General features: G+C 36.0%; 1 protein-coding gene across 1 annotated transcript in view; it reads right to left on the reverse strand.

Annotated features, from left to right (window-relative positions):
• The window catches only part of INPP4B (inositol polyphosphate-4-phosphatase type II B), a 601,242-nt gene that overhangs the window by 99,477 nt on the left and 492,249 nt on the right, over positions 1 to 9,516 (reverse strand). Inside the window, exon 15 of the mRNA XM_042781432.1 lies at positions 6,915 to 7,118. Coding sequence (XP_042637366.1) covers positions 6,915 to 7,118 — 204 coding nt within the window. The remainder of the gene's footprint in view (positions 1 to 6,914; positions 7,119 to 9,516) is intronic.

The following is a 9,516-nucleotide window of genomic DNA, read 5'->3' on the forward strand; positions in this document are numbered from 1 at the left end:
GGGTTTGAACAGCCAGTCTTCTGGTTAGCAGTCAAATGTTTTAGGCACTATGCTGCCAGAGCTCCTAATAAGGAACAGGAAATGTTCTCCTAACTTAAGAACAGAAACTAAAATTTTAAATGTAATTTAGTAAAATGCTGAAGAATTGCTTGAAATAGAAATGCAGTTCAAAAACGTGTTTTTAAAATGGATTCGGGATATTGATAAATAATCAGAATAGTGTTCCTAATTCTATACTTTGCTGGAATGGATCAGAATATAAAGCATCAAAAATTTATCTTTGACAAATTTTTAATAGGGGTGGGGGGATATAGCCCCGAACCCATCAGTGTAGTAATGGTGAAATTAAATTATAGTGTTCTAGAAAATAATATAATTACTGGAAGACACAAAAACTAGGTCAACTTAATAGTTTGTTAAGATGACATCCTTTCATATTTTGGACAACTAATCTTGGAAACCCAGCTGCTGGAAGCATCTGTTATAGAAACATAGAGAAAGAACAGCAATATGTCATCTTTACCAGTTAAAAGCTGACTAATTCTATAGTAGTCTATTTCTTGGCATGCATCATGATAGAACCCAAATATTCCGTATGGGTTTAATTGTTTGATAACTTTTCAGGAAAATCAACCTTTAATACATTCAATCATTTAATAAATAAAATTTAGTAAATAGCAAGTCTTTTTTGTAAGTCATCATTTCAATTTCAATCTCTACCATATTGGCTAGATAATTATTATCCAGATTCATATGTCATCAATTTTTCCAAAAGGTTGAACGAGAAAGAAGAGTTTCACATTGATTTAGAATGAACAAAGATTCTCTTTCCTGACCTCAAAAGGAAGGATTATTACATGCATCAGCAGAGTGGGGCTCAAGAGTAATTTACTGACATGTATTAATTTTCTAAATATTTGTCCTAGGAAGCTAATGCAGTTGTTCAAGTAGGATACTTGTTAAAATTACTGTCACTATCAGGAATTAAGTAAAGCAAACAGATTTTGAAAAATGGAGCTGCTAGCGTAAGTCAACTGAAGTGATCAGAAAAAATATTTTCATTCGGTATCACGGAAACACAATTAATTTAAAACATTGAATTATTTCAAAGTTGACTAGACTTGTAATCAGTGCTAGAACTTTTCTAACAACCAATTAACTAAGAAAAGCAATACACAAATGGATATTTCCAATTCATTTAATAGCATAGTCTCTAAAGGCATTTTCAATTAGTTACATTTTTGTTGCATATATTCAATTTTTCAGTTAGATAAAGCTTTGAAGATAATGTCAAATAGTTATGATTCTGGTGAATTTTTTTTTTTTGTAATTCTATTTTATCATAAGGGATTTCTACCCCTTGATGGAGTGATCATTTTAATAGAAATTTGTTGCTAAATAAAATTGACAAGAATGTTAGAACATTTTATGCAATCAAACTTGAGTTTTTTTTGCAATTACACTGGGGGAAGGAGAATTAGAGGTAACTGTTCTGAGTGTGAAAGATTTTCCTTGTAATTTTGGTAATCTAGAAAACACTTTTATCTGCTTTCTGGAAACAACAGGTGCCATAGGAGATTCTCAGAAATGAACTACAAGGAGGTCCAAAGCATTCATTGTCATATTACTCTTTTTGTTTTTGAAGCAAACCAAAAGAACAAGGAAACTGAAAAGATACCCCTCCATCAACTGGGAAAAATATCAGGAAGAATTTTTCCCATTTTCAAGAGGACTTTTGAAAGTATTCCCAGCAGAGTGACCAAGGGTGAGCCAACAACCCTGGAACTGATACTGCCACTTTGATTGTTCCTTTATAAGTACTGGAAAGCGTTTTAACTTTTTCAAATGTTGCTAATAAGCTCCTTTACTCATTCCTCAAGGCATATTTAAAACCCTCACTAGCCTCCTTAGCATTTTTCCTCATCTGTTTCTCTTAGCATATGATCCTATTATATGGATTTAAAAAAAAATCTCGTGGGAATGAGCCCAACACATTGTCTAGCCCCACCCATCACAAAAAAGTAAAATTCATCAATTAGTCTCAGCAACAGAGACACACTCGTGCCTGAGACTTTCCTCCCATCTGCATACTAGACTTGGTTCAGTTTCTTTCTTTTATAAGAACTTTGCCCCATCACTGACCACTTCCATATCTCTCAAATAGCTTTTCCCTTTTGGTAAATAAACATGATCAATTTTCACCACCTTTAAAATAAAACAAATAAAGTAATAACTAAAAATAACACACATGCACACAACCTCTCTCTCTAATGTCAGTTAATGTAGTCCTGTCCAAAGTCTTATTTCCTCTTCTTTTTGGAATGGTTAACTTCTCTACTCACATTTCAATCTCAAAAAAAAAAAAAAAAATTACTTATGAAAATCCCACTGTGTCTATTATCCTCCTGACACACCCTATGCACAACTCTAAAGTGACACATTGAATGCCACACTGTAATTGTCATTTTCCTTTCTAGTGCCCCGAATAGGTTGTGGAGTCGCTGAGACACTGAGCTGTCCATCTTTGCACAGTGTACCAGGCAGGGCAGGTGCTCAGTAATGCTCTTTGAATTGAATGTTTCACCCTTAATTTCTTCAACTAAGGACACATTCCCCACTACCTTTTTTCTTGCCTTATAAAAAAGAAATTTATGTTATAAAATTTCATAAGAAATTTGAGTTGAAGTCATATTAGCAGTGGTTATCTTCTACCATCTGTCTCTCTCCAACCTTTGTCCCAACATTTTGTAACAATTTGTCAACATGTTTTTATCTACCACTAGACTCTGAGTGTTATGGATTGAATTGTGTACCCCCAAATGTGTGCTATAAATCCTAAACTCCTATAACTATGGATTAATCCCATATGTGAATAGGAATTTCTTTGTTATGTTAATGAAACCATATCACTGTAGGATGTGTTTGAAGCCAATCACCTTTAAGATATTAAAAGAGTAGATTAGACACAAAGAAGGAAGCACAAATGGAGGGGAAGATACATACCATATGAAGATCACCAATAACAGAGGAATAGATGTTGAAAAGAGAAAAGTACCTCCCCCAAGAGCCTGTAGAGAAAGAACGCTTTCTCTGAGAGCCAGTGTCCTGAATTCAGACATCTAGCCTTCTAAACTGTGAGAAAAATAAATTTCTGTTTGGAAAAGCCACCCACTTGTAGTATTTTTGTTATAGCAGCTCAAAGAAACAAAGACAATGAGCTACCAATGATCATGAAGATGGCACAGGATCTGGCAAAAAAAAATTTTCTGTTTTATTCAGGTAGCATAGTACCTAAGGTATGGGACTGCTAAACAGAAGGCTGTCAGCTCAAACCCACCAGCCACTCTTCAGAAGGAAGACTGGGCAATCTACTTCAGTAGAGATACTGCCTCAGAAACACAACGGGGGTCACTATGAGTTGGAATTGACTCAATGGCAGTGAGAGTAATATTTAAGATTGCTATGAGTTGGAGTTAACTCTACAATACCTAACAACAACAGACTCTTAGCTACAGTATGCAAGGAGCTAGCCTTACTTAACTTTGGATTTGGAGTGCCTATGCCAAAGGGCAGTTCACGATGACAAAAACTCACTGCTGTTGAGTTAGTAGATTGCCCAAACTTCTTTTTGAGGAGTGGCTGATGGGTTTGAACTGTCAGCCTTCTGGTTAGCAGTCAAATGCCCTAGGCACTACACCACCAGAGCAAAACTCTTTGCAGCTGGACCAATAAGCAACATCATGGTAAATGGAGAAAAGACTAACATCAAGGATTTCACTTTACTTGGATCCACAATGACCATGGAAACAATAGGCAAGAAATCAAACGATGTATTGCAATAGGCAAAATCTACTGCACAAGACCTCTTTAAAGTGTCAATGAGCAAAGATTAGCCTGACTCAAGCCATGGTGTTTTGAACAGCCTCAAATGCATGTGAGAGCTAAACAATGAATAAGGAAAACTGCAAAAGAGTTATTGTGTTTTCACTTGTGGTTTTAGCAAAATATATTGAATGTATCATGGACTGCTAGAAAAAAAATGAACACATTTGTTTTGGAGGAAGTGCAGCTGGAATGCTCTTTGGAAGCGAAAATGGCCAGATTTCATCTCTCATACTTTGGTGACATTGTTGGAGGGACCAGTCGCTGGAGAAGGATATCATGCTTGGTAAAGTAGAGGGTCAGCAAAAGGGAAGGCCATCAATGACATGGGTCGACACAGTGGCTGTGATGATGGGCTCAAGCACAGCAAGGATTGTGGGGATGGAGCAGGAGTAGGCAGTGTTTCATTCTGTTGTACTTAGTGTCCCTATGAGTTGGAACCAACTTGATAGCATCTAACAACAATGGTATAAAAGATCTCAATAATTTACAATAGAAAACGGAATAATAAAGGACATTTTTGAGGAGGAAAGTTAGAGTGAGCTGTGAGCAGGGTTTTTTGCATAACAGAGTGAGTTGAAAATGAAGAAAACCAGAGACACCCAATTCCAAAATCCTCACATGGTTTAATAAAGAATACAGAAATGATTTGTCAAAAGGCTAGTACAGTATATTTAATTAAGTGAAATATAACTTCTTTCCTATTACTTCCTCACAGTCTTTAAAATTCACATTTGGTGTGAATAAAATTCACATTTTATGATATATGTGCATTTAAATTCCACATTTTTTGATATATTAAGTTTTGATACTTATCTCAAGGTATATTTTTGATCCTCCTAATTAAATTATAGGAGCTCTGGTAGCATAGTGGCTAAAGCACTTGACTGCTAACCAGAAGGCTGGCGGTTCAAACCCACCAGCCACTCCTCGGAAGGAAGGTTGGGCAAGCCTTCTTCCGTAGTGATACTGCCTTGGAAACCCAAGCAGGGGTCGCTATGAGTCGGGGTCGACTCGACGGCACATAACAACAACGACAACAACAATTAAATTATATAATTCACCTTTGTTAAAAAGCAAGCACATAACAATCATACAATGCATTTGCCAGGCCTTTGCAGGCAATGGAGCATCATCACATGAGTAAATCATTCGTCTCATGACCACCCCAAGAGCTAAGCAGAACAGATGCTGTTATTTTCATTTTGCAGTTGGGAAAATTGAACTTCAGAGAGGTTAAGAGCTGTGTACACCTTAGAGCTGTGAATAAATTGAGGAAGAAGGTGAAGGTAAAAGGGAGAAATATTAGATTTGGTCTCTTGGAAATGCATCAGAGGAAGAAATGCAATCTTAATCCGCAACAACAAATACTTATTCAGCATTTACCTCTTCGAGCCCAGCTATTTTTTTTCCTGTGATAAACATTTTGCTAAAAGAAAGAGCAAGTAGAACTTCACAGCCCCTTAGACAGCATTTTTTTAAAACACATCTTGGCTTTAAATAATTTACTCCCTGTTGTTGTTATGTGCCATCAAGTCAGACCTGACTCACAGTGACCTCTCCTTGGGTTTCTGAAGCAGTATCACTATGGAAGTAGATTGCCCAACCTTCCTTCCAAGGAGTGGCTGGTGGGTTTGCACTGCCAGCCTTCTGGTTAGCAGTCAAGTGCTTTAGGCACTATGCTACCAGAGCTCCTAATTTACTCCCTAAACACTTTTAAATTCTAGAATGGCAGGAAAAATAATTACTAACTGTTTCAAGGGTAATACAGCTAGCTCACTATTATGTTGTTGTTGGTGGTGGTGGTGTTGCACACATGATACAATAAAAAGTTTCCTTTTTTCTGTACCTGATATATATATACCTTGGAAGGCTCTTGGATAATTAATATGCACTGATTAAATCATTGTACTGTACACTTTTTCTCCTCATGTGCTCCTTTATGTCCCTTCCTTTCTATTTTGCCCAACTAATGTTCCTATTTACCAACCATTTGCCACTTTTCTGTACTATGGTGACTTATACATTGCTGTGATTCTGTAAACTATGCTACTAGTATTTCAAATATGAACAGAATCATTCATGATGGACCTGTTTCAGCAGATCTTCCAGACTACAATGGTGAATGAAGAAATGCCTAGAGATCTACTTCCAAAAATAAGTCAATGAAAATCTTATAGACCACAACAGATCTTGCTTGCTTCAGACACATCATTCACAGGGATCAATCACTAGAGAAGGACATTGTGATTGGTGAAATAGAGAGTCAGCAAGAGCATGGAGACCCTCAGTAAGATGGATTGGCAAAATAGCCACAAAGATAGAATTGAACATGCATGAAATCGTGAGGATGTCTCAATACCAGGCAATAGTCTGTCCTATTGTCCATAACGTTGCAGTTAGTCATAGTTGCTTCTGCCAATTTTTGAACATCTGCAATAATATCTTGACTTATCACAGGATTATGAATAACAGAGATTTAAGAGATCTCATTGTCTCAGATCACTTAAACATATTTTTTGAAAAAGACACATGTATGTAACTAGAACATTAGAATGGAACATGCAACATTGTATCTGTCACAGACCAAAATGTGGATGAACTATTGAATTTGCTTTGTTAAACTATCAACCAAAAAATCACTGTAAAAAGTTAAAAAAAAAAAATTGTACCCAAATATTATTATTATTTATGATGTTTTTTATCTTTTTCCTACAAAAAATTATTGGTTTTTGTTACCTTGGTAATAAATAAACAAAAGTGTTAAAAAGTTTTGCAACTGTGGCATCTTTGCTTTAGTGACATATTGCTGGTTATACATATGATTTATTTGATAGCAAGTTTTTGACTGGGAATACAACTTCCATTTATAATTAGCCCTTAAAGAAAAATATGATCTATTTATCTACAATCTGTCTTATGACTTTTCCAAATTAAGTTTTGATAAAAACAAAGCTTTCTTAGCATTCTTGCATTGCCTCTTAGTGCAAAACATTGGAAGTGGGTGATGTGTAAGAGACCTAGAGACTTACCCACTCTTCCTCATCATAGTCTGAATGATGTGGTATGGAGTCCTGCCTTCTCATTGGTGGGGGTTGGTCCTGGGAACTGCTGTCCTCAATGCTGCTTTTAGGAGTGGGTGGTTTCTTAAGGACGCCACCTGGCCTGGCAGTGTAGAGTGCTAAAAGAGCACTCCTGACCAGCTGATCCTTGAAGGCATGTACAAAAAGCTCTGTCTGGAAAGAAACAGACAAGGATCAGGAACACCATGATAGGCATCTCAGCATCAAGGGATGAAAAGGTTAATTGCAGATTTGTTGGCACTTCAGTAGTGTGTATGGTAGAGGTACAGGTACAAGCAGGTGAGCAAGAAAGTGATTCATACCAATCAATGGAAAATATTTCAGTTTTGAGACGCTGCCAAGCCCTTGAGTCCTCCTGTTTGAAAGTTGATGCTGAGGTTCTATATGCACTATAAACACCATCTGTCTCCTCAGCCCCCTCTCTCTTTTAGTTCAAAATCCTGTCTTTAGAGATGAATTTCACCAAGGATAATCCTTTGAACAGCATCTACCTGCTGAGTCTTTCAAGTAATTCCAAACACACCTTAAAAGAAAATGGGATCAGTTTACATATATTTATATTGTAAACAGATTTAAAGGCTAAAGCAACAAAGGTATTTTTAAAAACCATGGAGACAGAAGACTTTTTTTTTTTATCATGGACAGATTATAATAGTAGAAAAGATACAGGAAGTGTGTACAAAACATTTGGATTTTATTCCTTATTATCATTCCCTAAACAGTCTCCTCCACCAAATTGTTTCACTAACGTTCAATGTTAAAGAGGTTACTGTGAAACTTGGCATGGTAGATTTTACAGGCTGGTGGTAAATACCTAGTAAATACTGTAGTAATTATGGCTTCCTAACAATAAAGAACTTTACAGCTGTACTTTGCAATTTCCTGATGAAATGTTTAATAGCTTCACCCTGTAATGTACTGGAGGGTGCAGTAATTGATTTTCTGTATTATAGTACGTTTAACATGCATGTGGCCTAACAATCTGTTCAGTCAAAAAGTACAAAAAAGTAACTTAAGCATTGACCCATATTGTTAATACATTCATACTTTGCAGTCTGTTGAGAAGCTGTCCTTTAACACATGGGGTTACTCTGAATAATTAAAATAATCAACATTTAAGGAGACATCCTGGATACAGTGCTGACTTCACCATTGCTGTAACTCAAGGTAATTATTTATTGGTGACTCTCAGTATGCACTCAACATTGCCATATCCAACTGGTGATTACGAAGCTCTCCCTCAGTCTCCCTGATGAGGTTTGGCAATCAAAGAAAACCAGTTAAATCACACACAACACAAGTGCCTAATCTCACTGTGTTACATCTGCATAGTCACTTCCCTGCAATAGATCATGATATTCTACAGCTGGATGGGGCCTTAAAGTTCAACCTCTTCATTAACTAGATAAGAAACGGAGAAAGAAGTGTGTTGACTTGTCTTAGAGCACACTGCTGCTTGCAGCACACATAGAAAGGATCCCCAGTTTTCTAACTTCTACCATGTACTTTTCCCATTGTTGCATACACACCAGCCCCACCATCAACCTAGATGTTTCTATCTATGGTCCCCTTCTTCCGGAACTTCAATTCCCTAACTCTTTGAACATTCACCAACTTTTGTAATTAATTATGCCCATAATTGCCAGTCAAACTCTCTTCACTGCTTAATTGTATGGGTTGCTTTAAACACTGCCTACATGTGTTAGTTATAATGAACTCACTCTGAAAGGAAGAAAAACAAAAAATATGGAGGAAAGAATATGTAAGCATAAAAAGTTGGAAAATACTTTGGTAATGAGTTTGGAAAATAATATAAAGAGGCAGTTAATACTAGAAAGAAACAGCAAATGATCATTGATATTCACAATGAAGTTTTAAAATGAGAATGGAAGGTATAAAATATGTTAGTGAAATAATTGGCTAGATAGTGCAAAAACAATAATGTATTTATAGTAAAATGGGAAATGTTATTTGTATTATTTTCCATATATAAATTTACATCAGTGAATTTAAATATTGAAAATGTCAATCTACTTTTATTCAGCTTAACTAAACTATTTTTCTGTTAAGAGTTTAATGAACTCTTTTGGTTTATTTTTAGAGTGAAACAGCTTGCTTTCTTTGAATTCTTGCTACTATAACTCCAGTCTCGGCAATACTCATATAATTACTATGTAGCTGAATATCTATTCAAATCCCATGAAATCTTCTACAGTACTGATGACTGTCATCATTTTCTTGCCATAGCATACTCACATCAAGTCCACTTCATTTGTTCAAATTCATATGAGTTGATTTGCCACCAAAAGTAAGGGAGATAATTCAGTCAATTCCCACTGTTTTACAACCCAGCATTTTCTTTGAGTAGCTGAATACAAGTCCCAGATTCTTTAAAAAACACAATGACAGCTGATCATTTACTTTATATCTATACTGACAAATTTACATGACTCCTTTGCAAATTTCCTGGATCACCAGGATCCTGTCCATAGAGTAGGATTTTGTTAGAAAGTAGCTGAATATTCTATAGCAATATCAAGTGATCTGGAAA

Source organism: Orycteropus afer, unplaced genomic scaffold (genome assembly GCF_000298275.1).
Source record: "Orycteropus afer afer isolate SDZICR_OR568_19922 unplaced genomic scaffold, OryAfe1.0 scaffold00120, whole genome shotgun sequence".
Taxonomy (NCBI): Eukaryota; Metazoa; Chordata; class Mammalia; order Tubulidentata; family Orycteropodidae; genus Orycteropus; species Orycteropus afer.